Source organism: Thalassophryne amazonica, chromosome 10 (assembly GCF_902500255.1).
Source record: "Thalassophryne amazonica chromosome 10, fThaAma1.1, whole genome shotgun sequence".
Lineage (NCBI taxonomy): Eukaryota > Metazoa > Chordata > Actinopteri > Batrachoidiformes > Batrachoididae > Thalassophryne > Thalassophryne amazonica.
This window is the reverse complement of record NC_047112.1, coordinates 40,795,098-40,819,381: the sequence shown is the minus strand read 5'-3', so window position 1 is coordinate 40,819,381 and position 24,284 is coordinate 40,795,098. Positions and strand designations below refer to the sequence as shown.

The 24,284-nt window shown below is 39.4% G+C and overlaps 1 protein-coding gene and 1 long non-coding RNA gene across 3 annotated transcripts; one reads left to right on the top strand and one right to left on the bottom strand.

Moving 5' to 3' along the window:
• The first annotated feature begins 54 nt into the window (after positions 1-54).
• ccdc181 (coiled-coil domain containing 181) lies at positions 55-14,867 on the top strand. Of its 2 annotated transcripts, XM_034179883.1 has the most exons (7): positions 55-155; positions 3,582-3,669; positions 7,458-7,571; positions 7,881-8,876; positions 9,207-9,353; positions 11,789-11,946; positions 14,079-14,867. In XM_034179883.1, exons 3-7 carry the CDS (start codon positions 7,467-7,469, stop codon positions 14,248-14,250), a joined length of 1,578 nt encoding a protein of 525 aa, XP_034035774.1. In that variant the 5' UTR covers positions 55-155; positions 3,582-3,669; positions 7,458-7,466; the 3' UTR covers positions 14,251-14,867. The 2 variants fall into 2 exon arrangements, with proteins under 2 accessions (XP_034035774.1, XP_034035773.1); XM_034179882.1 differs by lacking the exon at positions 55-155 and having other exon boundaries at positions 3,367-3,669.
• LOC117518677 lies at positions 10,450-23,252 on the bottom strand. The gene is made up of 3 exons (XR_004563039.1): positions 22,854-23,252; positions 16,769-16,775; positions 10,450-10,461 (listed from the first exon to the last, which is right to left on the bottom strand). It is a non-coding gene; the product is annotated as an uncharacterized LOC117518677 (long non-coding RNA).
• Positions 23,253-24,284: the final 1,032 nt, after the last annotated feature.

Genomic DNA, 24,284 nt, shown 5'->3' with positions numbered 1-24,284 from the left:
AACTACGAAGTTCGCTCGTTATCAGTATCGCATTCTTTTCCCCGTCTGGAGCAGCATCACGGGAAATGTAGTTCTTTCATATTCGCGAGTCGCAACGGTTTTAGTAGCAACGGTGTACAAATGACTTCCACACCCAGAATGCACCGCGCCCAAAGGTGAACGTTACATTCACGTCACGTACAAACGCTCCTTCGGGTGGTCGACATTAAAGCTGTCTGCACGAGTTTGTGTGTACAGTGTAGACACACACACACACACACACACACACACACACACACACACACACACACACACACACACACACGTACGCTAATTTTTAGCAGTTATATGTGTTGAGACCTTAAGACAACTTAGACTTTGTCACAGAGTATTATTAAAGAAAAAAAGGTAGCAAATTGTAGCCTACACTAGCTGTAAAAATGGATTAGTTGGCAAAAGTAAAAAAAATAATAAATTGATTACTTCAAATTTTAAGGTTTATGTACTCAAAAATAAGTTAATTTAACGTAAACATTTGAAGTTAGATTTGCAAATAGCTTGATTGCAGTGAAATTACAATGACTAAAGAATACCTCATATTTTAATGACTAAATAATACATTTTCTCATATTACTCATATTTTCAGTTGTTTCAACTTACAGTATTCAAGCTAATTGAATTTAACCATTTTAAGCACAAAATCCACAATATTCAAGGCAGAATGCCATATTTAACACAGTGCACTGTTCTTTAATAGAAGTGGGACTTGCTAACATAGTGACTTTTTTTACAGACACTTTTGACATGCAGGAGTACTCAGGGATTGATTCGCCAACTTTCAAGCTTCATAACATGTGTTACCATCTGCAACACTAAAGTAGCTTATGGTTTCTTCTTATAGTATATTTGTATAAACTATAGTATTTTCCTTTTTTGATTCCAGTATATGCCTTCTGAGTCTGACTCAGTAAACTAAAAAAGAAAGAAAGTAACAATTAATGAACACTTAGATCAGTCTTTGTAAGACATTTTGACTTTAAGACAAAAGAGTTGAAATATATACATTGCTCAAAAAATTAAAGGAACACTTTTTAATCAGAAATAGCATCAAGTCAGTTAAACTTCTGAGATATTGATCTGGTCAGTTACGTAGCAGAGAGGTTGTTAATCAGTTTCAGCTGCATTGGTGTTAATGAAATGAATAACAGGAGCAGAAGGGCAATAATGAGACACCACTTAAAACAGGAATGGTTTTACAGGTGGAGGTCACTAACATTTTTCCCTCTTCATCTTTTCTGACTGATTTTTCACTAGTTTTGCTTTTAGGCAGTCAGTGTCACTATTGGTAGCATGGTGCAGTACCTGGATCCAACAGAAGTTGCACAGGTAGTCCAACTCCTCTAGGATGGCACATCAATATGTGCCATTGCCAGAAGGTTTGCTGTGTCTCCCAGCACAGTCTCAAGAGCACTGAGGAGATTCCATGAGACAGACAATTGCTCTCGCAGAGCTGGACAAGGCTGTAGAAGGTCCTTAACCCATCAATAGGACATCCGCTCCTTTGTGGAAGGATGAGTACTGCCAGAACCCTACAAAATGACTTCCAGCAGGCCACTGGTGTGAATGTCTCTAATCAAACAATCAGAATCAGACTTCATGAGGGTGGCCTGAGGGCCCGACGTCCTGTAGTGGACCTTGTGCTCATTGGCTGGCACCATCCATTCATGCATTCTCTTTCCCTGCTTAATCTAATTAAGGGTCATAAACAGGGGTGCACATAACTGGTACTCATTGTGCTCGTGTGTGCTAAACATCATTGACAGTGACGGCGCCAGGAAATTTTTGTTGGGGGGGGGCTGAGGGGCTCCACAAAATGTCATTGAAATGAACAATATATAGTAAATTGCTTTATAAATACCAAGGTATATGTATTAGTCACCTGTGCTCCTCCAAAATGTGGTATCAATGCACACACACACATCACTTAGAATGATTGCAAGTTCAGTAAACTTGGACATAGGTATGCAAACTGAATTCATTGGAATGGTGCTCAAGACAATGCATGGAATCAACCTTACACAAATCGTCTATATCAAAGATTTATTGCCAATTTAACACAATTTGTGATCTGTTAACGCCGAATATTCTCACGCGCGCCACGAGCTCAGGAAGTGGACACTCGTTTTGGCCGAAGAGCGATATACAGCTTCTGTATATTCTGTGTTAGTGTGCGGCTACCGACGTGCTTGATGAATTCCTGTGCAAAAAGTAGTTCCCAAAAATTTACCAGTAATAAAATTATAAGGATAAGTGAAGTTTTAAGACTGGCCGTAATAAATATTTAGGAAACCTAAATTTTTGGAGTATGGAGTTAAATTTGTCACATTAATACTTGCAAATGCACAGAGGGTGATTTACAAATATCCTTTGATTTGTACACGTGCTTTGTGATCCACAAACACAAGTTTCTGATTTGTAACTTGTGTGTGGGTTTTTACAAATAAATGTTTATTTGCAAAACTGAAAATTCTGTTTGTGAAGGGTGATTCAGCATTGGTGGCTCACCGAACACACACATTCATCACTTTGCTCAGTTACGCAATATTGAGACTTTCTCAGCGCAAAACTGCAGTTGAGATCCACAAAGATATCACTCGCTATTCACATTATTGGCAGAATTATTGGGGGGGCTGAGGGAAGACTTGGGTCATTATTGAGGGGGCTTAAACCCCCCCCCATGCCGCCACTGAATGCACAGCAGAGGGAAACACTTTTCCAACATTGTCATTACTTTCCTCTTATGAAGTGCTTCCCTCATGTTTTCTGCTATGCATAATTTATTTTTAGAACGCACAAGCGCCACAAGTACCAGTTACATGCGCCCCTGGTCATAAACATAAAAACTGAGGTAATCAGTTACATTTTTTTTTTTTTTTTTTTAGTTCTGACAACTTATTCAGGTTTACAGTATATTCATTCCAGCTAATGTAACCTAAATTGTCTTTAATTATGTTTTTTTAATTCACTGTAATTATAATTAATTAAGCATTACAATATAAACACGTCGTCAACATATTTAACTACTATGGAATTATATTTGTGCCACCTTTGAGTTCAACCATTTCTAATAAATAATCTAATAGGGTGATATTTCAGTGCGTTTATTGGAAGTTATAAAAGAATAATTTATCTGTTTTCAACTTCGTGTCTGCTGTTTTTTTTTTATTTCTTAGTGTTCGCGTTTTCTGTGGTTTTATGTAACATGAAGCAATCGCTTGTGGATTCTTGAAAGTGTCATATAAATAAACAAATAAATAAATAAATAAATAAATAATATTATTGGTAGTGATTGTGTTGACATAAAAATAAATGTGAATATTTTTCTTAATACTGACAGAGGAATTGTGTGATTTTTGTGACAGGGTCCATTTGAGTGTTGCTGCTTGTCTTTTTTCGGGAATGTGCCAATGCGCAGTCGCAAATCCTCGTGCGTGTTGTCGGTCACTATGACGACGGGCCTGCTAAACCTTTTAGGCCTGCACACGGTGCACACTGTGCAGACGGACTACAAACAGATTATGTGCGCCGGTGTTGTTTCACAGGTTGCCAGGAACAATGTGGACAAATTAGAGAGACCTGAAGAACAACCTGGATGTGTTTTTCAATCATTATATCAAAGACCTGAACACGGTGAGTTTACTTCAAAACCTATATATATATATATATATATATATATATATATATATATATATATATATATATATATATATATATATATATATATATATATATATATATATATATATATATATATATATATATATATATATATATATATATCATTCTTGTCTGTCAGTCTTCTGTGTTCCATTTTTTATCATTTCCTGTTTTTACTTAATGGCCAAATAATAAGTTTAGTCAAAACAGCAACTTGATTTGACATAAAGTCAAATCAATAAAATGATAATAGTGTTTTATGGCCAAAGTTGTGCTACTGGCAAGAAATTCCAAAGTGCTCTTGATGATAAAATATCAAAAGAGAGCAATAAAATGATAAAAGGTTACATACCTCAAAACAATTTAACAGGCATATGCAGTAATACATACCTTAAAGAATCAACTTAATTGGACTTTCTACAACCATAAATAAAATTTTAGGGAGAATTAAAAAACAAAAACTCCACAGAGATTCATCTTACATTCACTTTGACTTCTGTTCTTGTTCATTACAGACAACATAAACTCAAGATATTTCACATTTGGGTGGGTCAGCTTTATTTTATTTGTTGATATAGGGCAGAACAGGGTAATTCCATACCCGGGGCAATTCCATAACCAGATTTATTTTCTCCTGGTTATGGGTCTTTAGGATTGGAGGGGAGAAAGTTATATTTCAGGTAACAAGGCTTCTGATTGACTGTTGACCTTTGAACCTGTCTGGCCAAAAATATGGCAATTGAGCAGACAACAAAAAACAATCTATATTTTTAGGGTCGAACACCATCCAAGCTTTCATTTTGGTAAGTATGTTTTATAAACTCTTAAATAATTGTATAGAATTGATATGTTTTCAAAGTAAAGGATCTAATAATGTAAAAATAGATATTATATCTTGACCTGCAGACTCAGTTTTAAAATGATTTGACATATTCTCAACACTATGAATGGGGTAAGTCCATACCCCTGGGTGTGGAATTACCCCAGAGGTAAACAATGGGTTGTTAGGAAACACTTAATTTCTTAGGAATGCATTAATTGACATGGGATTACTCATACATATATTTAATGATTAAATAAATCTGAATTTTGTCTTTTTAAATAATTATTTTTTCTATCTTTCCAGCAAAAATGGTGTGTTTTGATATTCTGTTGGAATGTGAAACTAAAATGGGTTTAGCAAGTTGTTTCCTTAAAGTTTAAATTTCAAGATTGACTAAAAGATATGACTGAATTTCTGACATTGTTGAATGTTTTACTGTTAACATTAATGGGGTATGGAATTACCCTGTTCCAAATTTTATTGAGAATTTTGTAATTTTAATGAATAAATATTATGTGCATGTGCAAAGGTGTAGTTCATTTATTTTTTTGTTTAGTAGGTATTGATTGTTTGTTAGAATGAGTTTGAATTGATTCAGCTTCTACATGGTTAAAATATTCAAATGTATAAAAGTAGGGTATGGAATTACCCCGGTCTGCCCTACATCCACTCCTGCATTTTTGGCCTGCAACTCATTCAGAATAAATAAATAACACTGGACGAGCAATTTAGGTCTAGTAATGATGTCAAATAAATAAATAATTATGTTATTTCAAACCGGTGATGCCAGTGTGTTTGTAATCATGATTTGGTACAAAAGCAGTATCCCTGAAACACGAAAGGCTGAGTTTTTGAGGTGCAAACACGGGCAGAAGGATCTCTAGTTTGTTAACAAATGTGAGAAAAAAATTCTGAAATATTTAAAACCACTGTTCCTCAAAGATTAGCTTGTAAGGGATTTGCATACTTCTGCTTCTATGGTACATAATGTCATTGCGCAATTCAAGGAAATTGGAGGAAATTCAGTTCCTTAAAGGGCAAGGGTGCAAATCTAAGATGAACACCTGTGATCTCTGATCCCGTAGATGGTACTACATCAAGTACAGTCATTCATCAATAGCTGTTATAAACACTGGGGCAAGAAAATCCTTTGGGAAACCTTTGTCAAGCACTGTAATACAGTGCTACATTCACAAATGGCACTTAACCTCTGTTGTGTTAAATAGATTCTTTATATTAACCTTGTCAGGATGAGCAGTCAACTTCTGTGGGCTCAGAGGTATCTGGGTTGGATCATCACATAGTGGAGATGTGTATTATGGTGAGATGAATCAGTATTCCAGATCTTTTTTGGAAGTAAAAGACAAAAATACCATCCAGACTGTTACCAGCAACACACTCAAAAACCAGGGTCTGTCTCTGCCTTCAAGGTGACATCTTTTCCAGGGAAATGCATGGGACATTTTATTTGTAACTTTTTCGTTAAGATGAATCACCCAAGCACTGGGTACCAGTTTTAATTGGTCAAAAATGTCTGTGTCATGCAGGACCAATAACAATCATCTGTCTTCTTTGAATTCAAAAGTTAAAAAAAAGATTAGAAGACATCCAGTTCTTCACTGCAACCAGACAACCCTCTAGTTTTGCAATATGAGATCTGTTATCTAGCCTACATGAACAGGTGTGCACATCTGCTGGTCATAACAGTGAAAGTTATTCCCAAGGTTTTCTGGAATACATTCTATATGAATGTCATGAGTATCTCAGGTCAGGATATGATGTAAGACTCTCTGCCTGCTCTGCCTATGAAGTGGATAGATGTCTGGGAAGAGCTCAAGTCATGAGTTCACTGGATAGAGCTGTTGAGCATTGCCAAATTCATTTACAGCTTCAAGTAAAAACAGGGACAAGATTAGGCATTCCTAGGTTAGAATGAAAGAGGTTCAACACATTCACCAGCAACAAATACATGATGTTGAAGGTTTATGGATAAGGAGTCCCTGAATACAGCTGGTGCCAAGGCTTTTCCCCAGATTCCATTGTGTGAAGGGGACGGGGGCCTATGCCCCCCTGGGCTGGACTCCAGTCTGACAGTCTAACTTCCCAAGTCAAGGCAGGGACCCATTTACAGCTGGATGGACTAGGACATTTCAGATGAATAGGGCAGGGCAGACTTGTTTGAACCATGCATGATATTGTGGGATTTGAGCACTTATGGGGACAGCCGCTCCCATTGTGCAATATATACACAGCATAAATTCACACGGAAAAATGGTGTCCTGTTTTGTTTTCGGCTGCAATCACCGAAGCAGTCGTGAAAAGTGTGTTTTTTTGGGGGGTTTTTTCAGTTCCCAGTGGAGAAAGGAAGACGAGGCAAATGGGAAAGGTTGTGTTGGTAATTGTTAGCCTACACAGCTAACCAGAGTAGCTACGTTCTCTCGCCTGCAAAACCGCCTCAACACATTTGAGCTCCGGGCTATAAACAAACCACAACACATGCCCACTATCCCACCATATCGTCATTTTTTTCATGGTGTTATCACTTTGTTTTTATGTAATTTGCTCTAAAACTCAGAGAAAATGCTGTGTTTTTGTCCCCGGAAGTACAGAAATGAAGTCATAGCTGTCATATTTTACCCCTTTAGCGCTCACCCTCAAATGAGACTGCGCTGTCCAATTGTCTTGTCCTAGAACACAGACAGGTAGTCTGGGGCTCAAACCCTGGTGTAGATATCGCCCAACTCCTTATCCCACTGAGCTACCTGCTCAGGATTAAACATCATTCTTCTCCACCCACAACAAGTCCTAAGATGTCATGTAACCGGTGTGTTCTACATCTGCAGTGGCTTTAGCTGAACACACTCACCAGTACAACCTGTTTCACAGGTTTTGCTCCAAAATTTTGTAAAATTGTCTGAATGTTGCTTTGTCCTGCCAGTGTTAAAGTATGAGTGAGGTGGCTTGCACAAATTCCCAGGAGGAGTATGAGGATGACTTTGAGAAGGATCTGGACTGGCTGATCAGTGAGGAGGAAGGCCAGAGCGAGGACCAGGTAAGCTGAGCCTCACCAGGCAGAGTGTCAGTGGGAATTCTTAACTTTTGCAGTTTTATCAGCCTGCTTGCTGTGTACTGTTGCAGACTTGGTGCCATTGCTTAAGGCCCTTGACCTTGCTCTGTGAAAGTGTGTCAGGGAGCAGTGTTAAATTACCTATACCTGCATATCTCACTGTTTGTATGTCAACCTGTTGACAGAGAGTGACATACTTTCACTGTGCCACTGCTGGATGCAATATTGATGAACACACCTCCTCATTCGTATATGGTGAAAACTAATACTGAATGTACAATCTCTTTTACATAGGGGAATGAATGTGAGAACTTGGAGGCAGAAATAGATAAAGAGCTAGGTGAGGATGAAAATCAACACAGAAGGAAACAACATGAAAAAAACCAGAAGGAAGAGGAAAGTGAAACAAAGCAGTTGAAAGCAGATGAAGAAAGATGGCCTTCACCCATGGACCTGATGCAGCACAGCTCGGATGGAGAGAGCCCAAATCAGTCATCACTCTCGCCCACAGTCCCACCTCCTCCAGTGCTGGAGGACCAGACAGATGAGGAGAAAAAGTACATTCTGGAGAAGATCCAGCAGGCTAATCGGGAGCTGCAGGACCAAGAATCTCCAAATGTGACGCGACACAAGCGGCTTCACTTTAAAGACAAGCTGGTGGACCTGGTGGTGCCTCCACCGCAGTTTGCAAAAGATGACGCATTCTATGGTGCAGATGTGATGGAGCAAAAAGACAACCAGGATAGAGGGAAGGAAGCAGATACTGAAGTGTCAGGAAAGCTTTCTGAGCTAAAGCTGTCCACTGTGGAGGACAGTGTGGGTGAAATAGCATCTAGCAGGAAAGGACAGGGCAGTGAGGAAAAGCTGGAAGCAAAGGAGGGAAGAGTTTTAGTAGAAAAGGATGGGAAATTTCACCTGGTCAGCCTGAAGGAAGTGGAGAGTTTAGGCCTTCTGCCTCCCATACCAAACAGCAACACTTCCCCACGTCCCCAGGAGGCCACTGTGAGCCCCTGCAAGAGCCACGGCTTGTCCTCTTCTCCTCATTCCCGGTCCAGCTCCTCCTTCTTTCAGCAGGGTGTTGATCATGTTTGTGTACCCCGACCTCCAGTCCAGCCCCGGAACAGACCCAGCTCAGCAAGCCTGAGCCAAAGAGGCAGTCAGAGGAGGGGAACCAAACGCCGGGTGCAGTCAGCCGCCGGATCACCCTGCCAAACCACCTACACCCTCTCCCCCCAGCAGAAGGAGCTACTGCAGAAGATCCATGAGAGGAAGGAGCAGATGGCCAGAGAGGTATAAAGTGTTCCTGGACAGAAATTCCTAAAAAGTGGATGTTGAATAAAGTCTTGAAATGTGAAATCAGTAATCCATATTAGAGTGTTTCCCACATTTTAAGGCTTCTTGTTGAATGAATCATTTTTATTCATCACTGCTGGTCCTTTCTGTGTGGAGTTTGCCCCCATGACCCTTGATTGGAGTAAGTGGGTATAAAAAAATGAATGACTGAATAAATACCACAATAATTGAAAATATATACCTTTAGGTTTTAGGTTGGAGCTTTGCTGACTGCCTCTTTGTGACTGCTTAGTTAGTTTCTACTTATTCCTGTGCTTTTCCTGTCAGGCAGAGCAAAAGAAACAAGAGGAAGAGGAGCAGAAGAGGCAGGAGAATGAGTTGGCATTCAAAGCATGGCTGATGAAGAAGAGAGAGCAGCTCCAGGAAGAGAGGAGGATCCACCGAGCCCAGGAAATGGAGAGGACGACTCCTCAGGTCTGGTCAGAATATGAAATATGTGGCTGAAATACGAGGTGTTTGCAGTAAATCTGTATGTTTAGATGCTCTTTAAAAGAAGAAGAAGAAGTAGGTTCTCAGGCCCATTGCTATATGCCCTGTGCTTATCCCAGTCTGAAGCAGATTACTTCCCCAGCCAAGGCTGGAGTCCATTCACGGTCTGGTGGACTGAGACAACGTACAGTTTTAGATGAAGTGCCCTGTCCAGTTTACACAGATAGGTAGCCTGAATGGGAATTGAACCCAGGTCTACATGCTGTAGCCTAGCTCCTTATACCACTACCTGCTCTACAGCCTTTATTGAAAAGAAGATGTGAAATTTCAGATACAGTTTGCCAGTCTTTGTTTTCTTTGGCTTTTCTCTTCCAAACCACCATGAAGCTGTGATGGATGATGCAATAGACAAAAGGTGGACTATGCATAGTTTCTCCAGTCACAGCTACAGAAGCCTACAACTCCTTGTCATAATGGGTGTCTTGGTGGCTTCCCTCACTTGTCTCTTTCTTGCGTGGTCACTGCCTACTCTAGGCAGATTTACCAAACAGTACTGTATTGTTTGTATTTCTTAATTACTGATCTAAATTTAGTCCAAGACATATGTTCCAACTTTGAAATGCTCATGAGGCTTTCCCATGACTTGCTTAAAGAAAACTGGAAGAACAGTTTATTTGTATAGTACCTTTCAAGATAAAATCACAAAGTGCTTTACAGTGAAATGAACTAAAATATAGATACAGAAATTAAAATAGCAGCAACATAAAATTAGTTAATAGAAACCCTGTACAAGTGGTTCTTGAGCTTATCTTTAAATAAGGGAATTTACATATTAAATCTGAGCTCTATGTTGACATGTTTTTGGGTTCATATTTTCAGTGCTGACAAAAATTATTTTAATTGGTCAGTATTGATTTAGAACACAAACACCATCATGGGCTAAACTGCTACATAATGTACATAGTTGTACAGAGCAAGCCAAAAACCCTCACGGTAAACTTTTTCTTGTTGCTACTGAACAAGTGAAAATGTCATTTGAACTGTCTGGTTGGGACTGAGAAGATGCTCACGGAGGTAAACGTGCAGTGTGTGTCTCACTAGGTGTAATGAAACTTTTTAAAACAACTGATTATACCTTTAGCTGCAGACCTTAGCGTTCTGCCTATTTTGTGGCACCAGTCTCCACTGACTTATTAAGCTGAATGTCTACAAAACAAATACATATTAATTTTTTTTTTAATTTAAAGTCCATTGTGGTGGCATACAGAGACAAAATTACTAAAAGTCACTGTTCAAATACTTGTGGACTTGACTGTATTGTAGTATTGCAATTATTACATTGTCAAACATGTTAAAATACAGTAGCTCTTTCTCGCTCTATCTATCTATCTATCTATCTATCTATCTATCTATCTATCTATCTATCTATCTATCTATATATATATATATATATATATATATATATATATATATATATATATATATATATATATATATAATGGATTTTCATCCCCTTGTCTTGGTCACAGTGGCAGCAGAGCAAGCAGCTTATCCCACACTTCCCAGTCCTCGGCCAACTCCTGTAACTCTTAGTGGTGGATCTTGAGGCGTTCCTAAGCCAGCTGGATAATATAATTTCTCCATGTCCTGGGTCTTCCCCAGGGTCTCCTCCCAGTTGGACATGCCTGGAAGGCTTCCCTAGGGAGATGACCAGGGAGCATCCTCACCAGGTGCCCAAACCATTTCAGGTGGCTCCTTTTGATGTGAAGAAGCAGCAGCTCTACTACCAGTCCTTTCTGGATAGTCGTGCTTCTCACCCTGTCCAGCTCAGCTCCTTCTTCACCATGTCAGTCCGGTGCAGCATCTGTAAAATTTTAGACGCTGCCCCAATCCATCTATCGATCTCACGCTTCAACTTACCCCCACTCTCGAAGAAGACCCCAAGATACTTAAACTCCTCCACTTGGGGCAAAAAGTCTCCCCTGACCCAGAGGGGACATATCCATACTTTTCCGACAGAGGACCACGGTCTCAGATTTGGAGGTGCTGATTCTCATCCCAGTCTCTATCTATCTAAGCTGTATTTGATTGAATATAAGATGCTGTGAGCCACAGAGTTCCAGTTTATGGGACTTATCAGGTGCTCCAGGTGTGACTTTGAGACCTCTGCCATACTCACTTTTTGAAAGTTTAGCATTTTGTACAGTTCTCAGTGTAGCTGAGATTTTCTTTGTGACACCTAAAGCATCTATGCCCTCTACACCTAATGAGGTCACTGTGTATTTGATGACATCATAGCTATGAATCCTGAACAAGATAACAAAGCGTGTCACTGCAAGAATCTGAAATGTATAGCACCAAAACCTGCAACATCATCTGCCATCAGTCTCACTCCCCTTTGTTTGCACCTGCTCTGGCAGAGAGATTCCAGTAATCCAGAGGAGGCCTTCAGGCTGTGGCTCCAGAGGAAGCAGGAGCAACAGCAGAGAGAGAGGCAGCTGGTGGAACTGAAGAGGCTGGAGGAAGACAGCAGATACCGCTTACGCAGCCGCGTGGAGTGTGAGCATGCCTTCAAACTGTGAGTTACGTTCAGCACGTTAATGTCAAAGCTCTCTAGCAAATTTAGACATTTTAACCACCAAATACAGGCGTAAGTTCTCAACTCAGTGCTAAGTCAAAGTGCATTATAGTTGAATGAATGAATAACCTCAATTTCATCATGATATAACTTTTGCATGGTTGAATATACAAAAACAAACAATTTTTTCCAAAAATTATTTTCATATTTTGTAACTTGTGTGTTGTTTTTTTTACAAATAAATTTGTATTTGTAAATATACAATTTTTTCATTTGTTAAAAAAAAAGGCATTTGCAAAACTGAAAATTTTGTTTATGAAGTGTAATTCAGCATTTGTGGATCACCGATCACACGCATTCATCGCTTTGCTCATTTACGGAATTTTGAGACACTGAGACCAAAACTGCACAAATCCACAAAGAAAAAATCTTGGGATTCACACAAGGCAACTCTGTCATACTTGCAAATGCACAGAGGGTGATCTTCAAATATTCCTTGATTTACATACGTGTTTTCTGATCCACAGACACAAATTTCTGATTTGTAACTTGTGTGTTGGTTTTTACAAATAAATGTGTATTTGTAAATATATCTTCTTTTTTTTTCATTTGCAAAGTCTGATTCAGCATTTGTGGATCAGTGATAACACGCATTCATCACTTTGCTTAGTTATGGAATTTTGAGATATTCTGAGCACAAAACTGCTCGGAGGTTCACAAATATGTAGGTTGCTAGTCACGGTGCCATCCAGTAGATGGCATTGTTGTTCTATGCATGAGTGAAACTGGTTGGCTGGATCTTGAAGAGTGATTGTGACACATTTATGTTTATCGTCTCATTAGACATCCATATCCATCCAACCAGTTTCACTTATGGTTTCATTTATAAATGTAAAACAAATTCTGGACAGTTTATTGACATTAACTGCAACTCTGTCATTTTCACAAAGTGAAAATATTGCCCATATCTTTTTAAGTATGTGCTAATCCTGAAGGTTTGCATGTTAACTGACACACATGCCAAAATGTATCATGGGAAGTGATATTGCTCTTTGTTTCTGAGTTTCCATTTAATCAGTTCTCCCTCAACCCTCAAACTTCTCCTAGCAGGGTGATATCCGACACTCGTTCTTCTGCTTTTTTCCACTTAATTTTATGGTTATGACTCCCAGACCTTTACTCTTTCCTGACGCAAAGCCAAGATGGTGATTATCCTCCTTGTTCACCAGGCTCTCCTAAAGCCACATAGTTGAAATTTCCATCCCCACTGTTGTTCTATGCAAAATGCATAGAGCAACATTACCATCTACTGGATGGCAGTGTGAATCGCGAGCAACATATTTGTGAAACTGAAGAGTTTTGTGCTGTGTCTCAAAATTGCTGATCCACAAATGCTGAATCACACTTCACAAACAGAATTTTCAGTTTTGCAAATGCCTTTTTTTAACAAATGGAAAAAAAAAAGATATATTTACAAATACATATTTATTTGTAAAAACCAACACACAAGTGTTGTGTTTGTGGATCAGAAAAAACGTGTACAAATCAAAGAATATTTGTGGATCACCCTCTGGGCATTTCCAGGTATTAATGAGACAAATATAACTGGTGATGCAACAGACAAAAATTGCATGATGCTCAGTTTCTCCAATCACAGCCACAGAAGCCTATAATTCCTTCAAATTGTCTAGGTGTCTTGGTGGCTTCCTTCGCAAGTTTCCTTTTTGAAAGGCCACTCAATTAAAAAAAAAAGGCCTTCTCCAGACATATTTACCAAACAGTATCATACTGTTGTTTCTTATATTGGAAAAAAAACCCAGCTGTAAAAGTAATGATTTCTCTGGTGGCATCTGAAAATGGAGGGACTGTGTGTAAAAATGGCTGTACTTCCTAAATCGTTAATGTAGTATTTTTGTTAAACCCCTTGAATTAAAGTTAAAAGTCTGTATTACAAGCACAACTTAATCCTTTCATTTTAACTCCACTGTTGTGGTGTACAGTGACAGAAATCCTAAAATTGTGCCAGCGTCCAAAAACATATGGACCTGACCATCAGGTTATTCTGTGAGACATCTCTGACAGTGTTCACTAGACATCAAATCCACATTCTCTGTGCTCTTCCTTTCTCAAAGATGGCTGAAAAGAAAGTGGGCAGAGAAGCACGCTGAGCAGCAGGCAGCTCGAGAACACTCCCGCAGGTTGTTGCTGGAGGAGCGGCGTGCACGACGCATGCGCGACTTACACTGTACTGTCAATGAGCTCAAGCCATTCAGATTTGCTGAACAAGGGGCCTTCCACTTCTAAACCAGACCAATGGGCTGTACACAAAAAGCGTAACAGGAAGTGCTGTGGATGTCATGTCCTGTTAAAGCTACAGTGTGTAGGATTTAGTGCCATCTAATGGTGAGACTGCACATTGCAGTATGTCATTGCATTCACTTTTTAATTTCTTTGCCAACAGGGATTCAGGCTCCTTTACCTTCTGTTGTGATAAACAATATGTATGATCCTCAATTTCACAAAAATGGGGGTTATCAAACTTGTTAGCCTGCGCCAGCAGTCAGTGTATAGAGAATAAGCCCTGATTCCTCTTCTTTTTTCTTCAGTCTTCTGGCTGTGCTTCAAAATGCAAAAAAGTTTTGTACTCCTGATGACAGGCCTCCATGGTGGGGTCCGCTCCCATGCAGATATGATGGGCTCATTCTAAGCTCTTAAAAAAGCATTTATTCTTTGTTGCAGCTAAAATATACACACTAATAAAAGATGGTTATGAATGCTGTATACCACCTTTGCTAATAAACAGTCCTAAATTCTACACACTTTTGCTTTAAACACAGAACGCACACGTCTCTACCCCCATTTCAAGTAAAGACACTTTTTAAAAATGTTTTTTCTAAAGTGACCTTTGCTCAGCATGAAAATATCTGGATAAATTATTTATTCCATTATTGCAAATGATCAAATGTTCTGAGTAAATATGTTTTTTGACTAATTGTTTAGTTACAGGGCACAATGGTGGCTTAGTAGTTAGCACTGTGGCACACAGTAAGAAGGTCCTGGGGTTGCTTCTCCCTGGTCCTTTCTGCGTGGAGTTTGCATGTTCTCCTCGTATTTGCATTGGTTGCCTCCGGGTGCTCCGGCTTCCTCCCACTTCCAAAGGCATGCAGGTTTGGTGAATTGGTGACTCTAAATTGACTGTGAGCATGAATGTGTTTGTTTGTCTATATGTGGCCCTGTAATAGACTGGCGTCCTGTCCAGGGTGTACTCGCCTCTCACCCACTGATCAGTCAGAGGTGGTCAATGTGGCCTGGGAAAGGGAAGTCTGGGGTCCTCTGCTACAGCTGTTGCCCCCGCGACCAGATCCCGGATAAGCGGTTGAAGATGAGTGAGTGAGTAACAGAATTTCCTTTTTGTGGTTTCCTGCAATTAATGAGTAAATCTGATTTTATTTCACCAGATTATCAGATTATGAGTAACTGTCAGAAACTGTCTTTGGGCTGTTGTAACAAATACAATACTCACTCACTCATCTTCACACTCTTATTTCAATTAAGGGTCACGGGGGGGGGTGGTGGCTGGAGCCTGTCTCAGCAGTCATGGGGTGTGAGGCAGGGTTCACCCTGGACAGGACAGCAGTCTGTTACAGGGTCACATATAGACAAACAAACACATTCACACCAGCACGGACAATTTAAAGTTTCCAATTCACCTAACCTGCATGTCCTTGGATGTGGGAGGAAGACGGAGCACCCAGAGGGAACCCACGCAAACACGGGGAGAACATGCAAACTCCATACGGAAAGGCCACAGGTGGGATTCGATCCCCTGACCTTCTTGCTGTGAAGCAACAGTGCTAACTGCTAAGCCACTGTGCTGCCCCAAATACAATGCTGTCAATTTAAATACAAACATCACATTAGTTATTGTTTATTATTTGAAAGTGAGGTTTGCAATTTGATAATTGATTTGTCTCTTTCACAAAGTGGGGAGGAGGATCACATTAGGTTTTTAATGGAATCAGAATGTTTGGACATTTCAACCATTTTTCTGGGTGTAAAATTGCAATATACAAATTGTAGGGTGCCTAAATATTTTACACCGTACCACACCGGAAATAGTTTGAGGAAGTACTTTATCTGAAAAGAAATTACAAATTATACAAATCAATGAATCATTGACATTTCTCATCATCCCATCACCATCACTGCTGAGGAAGTGAGAAGAGAATTTAGTCGCCGGTGTCCAGGAAAGGATGTGGGTCCTGATGACCTCAGCCCCAGAGTACTGAAGGGATGTGCTATCCAGCTGAGTGAGATTTTCCAGTACATCTTCAACTTGAGCCTGAGCCAGATGCTCATGAGGTGGAAAACCTCATGTCTGGTCCCTGTGCCCAAGAAGAAGAACCCCAACACACTTAATGACTGCAGACTTGTGGCCATAACATCGCATGTTATGAAGTCACTTGAGAGCCTCATCCTGAGGCACCTCCACATAGTCGTTGGCCCCCCTGCAGTTTGCGTACCAGCCCAACAGGGGAGTGGAGGATACCATCATCTTCATGCTGCATAGAGCTTACTGTCACCTGGACGTGGCAGCCAGCACTGTGAGAGTTATGTTCTTCAACTTCTCCAGTGCAGTCAACACCATCCGGCCTGACTTGCTCAGCAGTAAGCTACGTGACATGAAGGTGGAGGCTCCACTGGTGGCCTGGATTACCAACTACCTCACGGGCCGCAAAGAGTATGTGAGGCTTTGGGACATTACACTCGACACCATTAAGAGCAGCACGGGGGACGGTCCTGTCTCCCTTCCTGTTCACACTCTACACCTCAGAGTTCAGGTTCTGGTCACAGTCCTGTCACCTGCAGAAGTTTTTGGATGACTTTACCATTGTGGGCTGCATCAGCAGTGACCAGGAGGCTGAGTGCAGGAGTGTGGTGGACAGGTTTCTGGAGTGGTGGTGGACTGAATCATCTGTAGATCAGTGTATCTAAGACAAAGGAGCTGGTGGTGGACTTCAGAAGATGGAAGACCCGTCCGAACCCAGTTACCATCAATGGAACTGAGGTGGACATTGTGGACGACTACAAGTACCTGGGTGTCCTCATACATAACAAACTGGACTGGACTGTAAACACAGATGCGTTGTATAAGAAAGGTCAGAGCCAACTGTACTTCCTCAGGAGGCTTAGATCTTTCAATGTCTGCAGAAATATGTTGCAGATGTTATCACTCGGTGGTCTCCAGCGTCATCTTTTATGCTGTAGTGTACTGGGGCAGCAGGCTGAAAGCAGCTGACATGAACACTCAGCAAGCTCATGAGGAGAGCTGGCTCTGTCCTGGGGGTTGAGCTGGAGTCTGTGGTGGAGGTGTCAGAGAGGAGGATGTTGAGGAACCTGCTCAGCATCCTGGACAACACCTCCCACCATCTGCATGCCACACTGACGTCCTGTCAGAGTACCTTCAGCTATAGACTGAGACCACTGAGGTGAACACCGCAGGAGGTCTTTCCTACCTGTGGCAGTCAGTCTGTATAACTCCTCCCCTTTCTGCAGGATGAATACATAATGAGTTATTTAGAGTTATGTGCAATATTGTCAAACATCTTGTGCAAATGTTTTCCAGTCATTTTGCATAAATCTGTTGTGCTTATTGTAAAAAGAATAAAGAAAAAACATTTTTCTGTCTACTGTTTTGGTACTCTGGCAAAATAATTTCCTTCGGGATAAATAAAATTGATCTTATCTTTATTTGATATTTGAGGTAAATTAATAAGAAAATGAATGTATTATTTTAATATTTACATTCATGTTGACTGATAAAAATAAGTAAAATACACATATAAAGTACATGAGAAATTTTTAAGATGTGCATAAATTTTCTGAGCTGTGGGTGAAAATTTCAATAAATATAAAATGGTCAACTCGTCACATTTTTACAGGATTTTCCATAAATGTCGTTAAATTGTGGTTAACAGTTTTACTCCACTGTAACCAGTGTTCCTTTCCATTAATGGGTGTGAATATAACAGGTTAAGTGCCCCTCCAGCTGCTTAATGTTAATTAAAAATGACCAATCATACTGTAATATCTCAGTGAATATATGGGCCAGTGTTGGTTGTCTACACAAAGGACATCCCCTTAAGTGCGTGTGCATGTGCGTGTCAGCATATTACAAATGTTAAAATTATTTCAGAATGAAAATCAGATTTTGTTTTAAAATGTAGAAAGTTATTGGCATGGAAAATAAAAAAACGCAATAGAGGTATTTCAACAACAGTAACATACAAATCTTTTTTTTCTTAAACACCAACAGTATAATGGCATCTTCAAATTACTTCACAGCCAACAGTCTGATTTTAAACGACAAAGCAGCATGGTTATATTTTCTTCTGTTCAAGTAGTAAGAGATGCTGTAAAATATTTAAGAATAAAGTTGATGTGAAAGCATTGCAATTTTATGTCACATCTCTTTGAATTTTATCTTCTTTAACTCAGTAACAGAAATTATACAGATTGTATACTACAATAATGCAGCTGGAAAGTATAGAAACACAACAGCTCAACAGTGTTTCTGATTATTCACCCCTCAGACGTTTTGTGTACATAAAGGCTAAGTAAAATCTCAGCCTGAACAGCAGGTGGTGCTGTTGTGTGGGGCAGTTTGTCAGGACACCTGACACCGGTGTTGTCAACCAAACGGTCCCCCCTAAAAATTGGTCTGCCCTGCCTTCACTGCGCATGCATCATTTTGGAGTGTCAGCAGCGATTCACTGATTAACAACTTGTTTCTACTTAAAACTGCACTTTAGTCATCATCTATGACAGCGACAGATATGTGAAGCTTTTGTACAACAATCATTTCCACATAAATTCAGCATTATTTCATAATAAAAGACAGTAAACCGATCAAAGCACGACAGCAGCACGTCTGAGTCTGACGTGGTGCTGCGTCGTTTCAGAGCGTCAGAGACTCAGCAATTATCGCCTTGTTTCTGCAAAAATAGCCTCGTTTTTGCTTAAAACTGACTTTAGAATGATTTAAGAGGTTTTAATTTGTGATGGTTAATAATCACATTATTCACTTTGATCGCTTTGGGTGAAGAGAATTAGACTCAGAGTCAGACTCAGACGTGGTGCTGTTGCGCTCTGATTGCTCTCTCGTCTTTTATTATGAAATAATGCCGAATTTATGTAGAAGCAGTTGTTGTACAAAAGCTTCAGATATCTGTCGCTGAGATAGAGATGATGAGTATAGCTACCCCCTGCAAAGTAACCACCAAACTTTATGTGGCGTGAAAAGTAATAACAAAATTCACCCAGAATCCAATCTGAGCATTCAGTCCACAATAGATGTGCAAAAATGCGAAATGAATGTCACTTCAAACCTCCTAGAGATAAAGATTGAAACATATTTGGGAAAAAGCTGATTTTACGTGACTTTTGGCTGTTCAGACTTGCAAGACGGAATCAAATTCAAATTGGATATGCAAATAATTTAGATTTTTACTGGTAGGCTGAACAAAATTTATGACATTCCCTGGATGGGATGCCAATCAATCACAGTTTACTTCACACACGAAAGCTGGTACCCATTTACAGCTAGCTGGACTGGAACAATGCAGATGAAATGTCTTGCCCAAGAACACAGACAAGTAGCATGGCCAGGAATAGTTTTGACGTAATCCTACAAAGCCTACATAAAGTGAAATCTTGATCCAAAATCAGGATCCAGATCACCTCCAAAATTCAATGGAGTCTTCCATGCGCTAATATCTATCTGTGGTGCATATTTGGTGAGAATCGGTGAAGTAGCTTTGACATAATCCTTCCAAGACTATACAAAGTGAAACTTGATCCAGAATCCGAATCTGGATCCAGATCAGCTCCAAAATGTAATGGAGTCTTCTTGGCCTGATATCTGTCTGTGGTGAAAATTTTTGTCAAAATCTGTGCAGGAGTTTTGATGTAATCCTGCTAACAGCAATCCTTCAAAACCTGTCTAAAGTGAAACTTGATCCCGAATCTGTATCTGGATGATCTCCAAAATGAATGAAGCTGTGATGAAAATTTTTGTCAAAATCCATGAAGTAGTTGTGATGTAAATCCTGCTAACAGACAGACAGACAAATAAATAAATAAACACAGATTTTCTTACATCCTTGGTGGACATAATAAACACCCGGACCCAGGTTAGGTGGTTCGGACTTCATAGAGGAGTGCTCGAGCATCTTTCATCACACATACAGCCACATGCTCCACCCCTTTATGCATTAATGAGTTTTGTCTATGAAAATAATCTCTACCACCAGTTTTGATGACAATCACAACCTGCTGGAGTCAATAACTTCAACCACGGCTTCATCTATAAAATGAAGCTTTGAAAGTCAAATATTCTCAGTAGGTTCACACAAAATAAATCCAATGTGCTGTTTGGAGGCTGTTGGCAGGAAGGTGTAATGAAAAACTGGACTAATTTCTGAGGTGTTTTTTTTTTTTCTTGCTGCAGTGAGGATGCACAGTCTTTTTTTGGTAGTACACACACGCACAAGCGCCGCCCAGGTTGTGTGTGTGCGCACGTGTGGGGGACGACACGATGATTTGATTGAGCTAACTGATGCTGCTTATTCTTGTAACATACGCACACAAAATCCACTCCGCTGTAAGCCATCTGGATGCATGAAGAGCTGTTCACATGAAATGTTGACATGATTTTTGGCTGCACTGAGGAACTACACAGTCTTTTTTTTTAATGGAAGTCCGAAGTCAGTGCACAGCATCACTGGACTTTAGCAGCAGTGGAAACCAAAATGTAAGTCCCTTTTCTGTTGTTTATAAATGAATAAAATATCAAATGACAAGGATCTATTTTAGCCATTATATAAAACTAATAATGAAAGTTTTTACATTCTTTTAATGGAACAAATATTTAATTCGGTGAAAGTTGCAACAAACCATTCAACTCGACTTCACCTCATTGAATGGTTTGTTCCAGCTTTCACCTCATGAAATATTCGTACCATTGAACTCATAAACATTCATTATTTGTGTACTAATTTGCAGTATGGATGAAAAGTGTTGGCATATCCCCTAACCCTCATGTTCCATCAGTTCTTTAATTCTGGTTTTACTTTCTACGGAGCCGTGGAAGTGTCATCGCAAAATGTTTTGCATGTGGAGAGAATGTGCGCACGTTTTATTATATTGTGCACAGGGCTCAATTAAAGGAAAACGTGCGCACGAATGATTACAGCCAGGAAAACGTGCGCACGTTTTATTAATTTGAGAGCACATTTTATTAATTCATGGACTCAATTAAAGTAAAACCTGTGCACAAATTATCATGGCCAGAAAAGAATATCACTAAGTGACCTCTCCTGGGTTCCGTAATTTTCCCTTCTGTTTTGGCTTTTAATTGTTTGTGATTTTCTCTAATCTCATAAACATCCAGCAGGTGGCAGACACATCTAAAACAAAGCTACTTTTGGGATTGATCTAATCTAAGGCATCAACATTTACCACTAATCTGTTTACTGCTGGGGGGTTTCCCATGATGCACCCAGTGTTTCTTTTTATTCACCTCTTTTTGCTCTGTATGCACCACTCTGCTTTTAATCATTGGTGATTGATCTCTGCTCTCTTCCACAGCATGTCTTTTTCCTGATTCTCTCCCTCAGCCCCAGCCAGTCCCAGCAGAAGAATGCCCCTCCCTGAGCCTGGTTCTGCTGGAGGTTTCTTCCTGTTAAAAGGGAGTTTTCCTTCCCACTGTTGCCAAGTGCTTGCTCATAGGGGGTCGTTTTGACCGTTGGGGTTTTTCTGTAATTATGGTATGGCTTTTGCCTTACAATATAAAGCGCCTTGGGGCGACTGTTTGTTGTGATTTGGCGCTGTATAAATAAAATTGATTTGATTTGATTTATCCTCATTATGTGCTCTTTTTTTAAATTTGGCATCTTACAAAATGATAGCATTTACTGTTTTTTTAAATTATTATTTTTGTCTCCACAAACTGGCTGAGATGGACTAACTAACCAACTCATCTACATTCTTACTGTCCAGAAAAATCATGTCAAAAATCAAAAATCATCTACAGATTAGTAAACACAAAGGTAACATAAGGTAAATTTTATTTTCACTTGTAAACTGATATCTGACAACTAGGATTGTTAAAAATCATTTACCACAGTGAGCTATTTTCAGTGAGAAACACACAACGTGTAATGAAATGTACTGAGAGGAAAAACTAACACACTGAGTGTGTCTTTAAAAGAATAAACATGACATACATCAGAAAGTACACAGTATGGGAATAAAACAGAACACTTAATGGTTTCATCATGAAATTGTTACTTGACACACAACAAAACACAACATAAAATAAATACAGTTATATTTTAATTTCTAGCATGTGCACTTACATCATTCTGTGTGCTACAGCATTTCTTAATTAAATATCAGTGAAATAAAAGTGGCTCCTCTCACATTAGGTTCATAACAAATCCCCAATAATTACAGGATAGGTTCTGGTTAGCAGTTTGATTCTATTAAAGGAAACTTACAGTGCACGACTTAATTTGTGTCAACAACAAAACATATGTTAAAAAAGAAGCCTAAAAATATATATTCCTTGAAACAGGAATGAAATCTTTTTTGAAAAAGTTACTCATATTAAATATTGACAGTCACAACAGCAGCTGTCCATTTTTAAATGGATAAATAAAAGTAATGCACACACACACGCACACACACACACAATGTATTTGTCAGTGAACATGTAATGCCTGAAACACACTGGCTGTGTTGCGTGTTGATTTTCATTAACAGACTACATCTTGCACATCGTGTGCATGAGGGAGAAGTCTCAGAAGTGTGTCTTGCAGGCTGTTACATCCCTCAGGAGAATAAACCTGGCACCTATTTTTCACATGTGCCATGACAGGCATGCAGCTACAATTGACAGAAAAATGAGCTGTAGGTGGTCATTTTGACATCATACCACCAACATTAAATAATTAACACCTTTGGAGTTTCAATGAAAAAGTAACAGACATGAAAAATATAAATACAATTTTTAAAAAAATGCAGCAGTTAGAGGGGGGAAATCACATTTCTGGTCTTGACTTTTCTGAGTGCTCAGTTAAACTCAGACAGAACTCAGTGACCCACAGGACCTGGATTATAAAAAAATATAACCCAAGCTAAAATACCCTTGGCCGTATGAGCATTGTGTTATTTATAATTTGCAGTTGTTTAATTATTACGATCCTATTGTCTTACGTACAGTTTGTACATGTTCAAATCAAATCATCATTTGTTCATGTTGTACAAATCAAGGAATATTTGTAGATCACCCTCTGTGCGTTTGCACATATTAATATTAAGACAAATTTAACTCCATAGAAAGCTTTGAGTTAGCAAAAGTTAGCATGCAAGCTAACATCCACAAAATATCTTATAAATGACACCAGAGGTGTTATCACTTTAGAAGTGTTTATTTCTCGCTTGCTTTTACATAATATACCAGAAACAAAGCAATTAGCAAGTCGCTAAACTAGGAAGTGACATCATCATTCTAACCTCCGTAAAATGCCTTATAAATAAGTTCAGAGGTGTTAATAGGTTCCAAAAACAGTGTTTTCAGTTTTAGAAGTACTTATTTCTTGCTAGCTTTTACATAATATATGAGAAACATATATAAATGCACAAAACGAAGCGGTTTTGAAGAAACCAGCGACTGACGTCACAGTGCAGCTCTACTCTAATTGGCTGTCACCCACGTCACTCAAGGACGAAACGGATCAGAAAACAGAATGTGACTTAGTAAACCTCTGAAAATACATCAAGGCTAACCATCTTCGAACTTGGCCAAAGTCTGTGTCCCAAGAATGTTCCCTGTGAATTTCAAGACTGTGGCAGTAATAGAACTGGACTTATGCTGAGGACAGACAGACGGACGGACAAACAGACGCCAGGTCTTCGCAATACCCGATGGCCATATGTTGGCCTCGGGTAATAATCTGTAACAAAGAAACGATGAGTGGTGAGTATTTGTATGTGTATATATGTGTGTGTATATGTATTTTTAAGTTTATATAAAACGTTGCTTTCAGAGGGACGATTCAGGTGCATGAGCCACTTAAAAAACATATATGTGTGAACACACACACACACACCATGCAGCAGTCACACATCAGAAGAAATGCGCACGCAACGCTGGCAGTGTGTTTCAGGCATAAATTAGTATTCGTTTCTGAGGTGATCTATTCCATCACCACCAACAGGCCAAACAGTGACACATCAAACATTCTGCAAAATTAAATGTTTGAACAAATAAAATT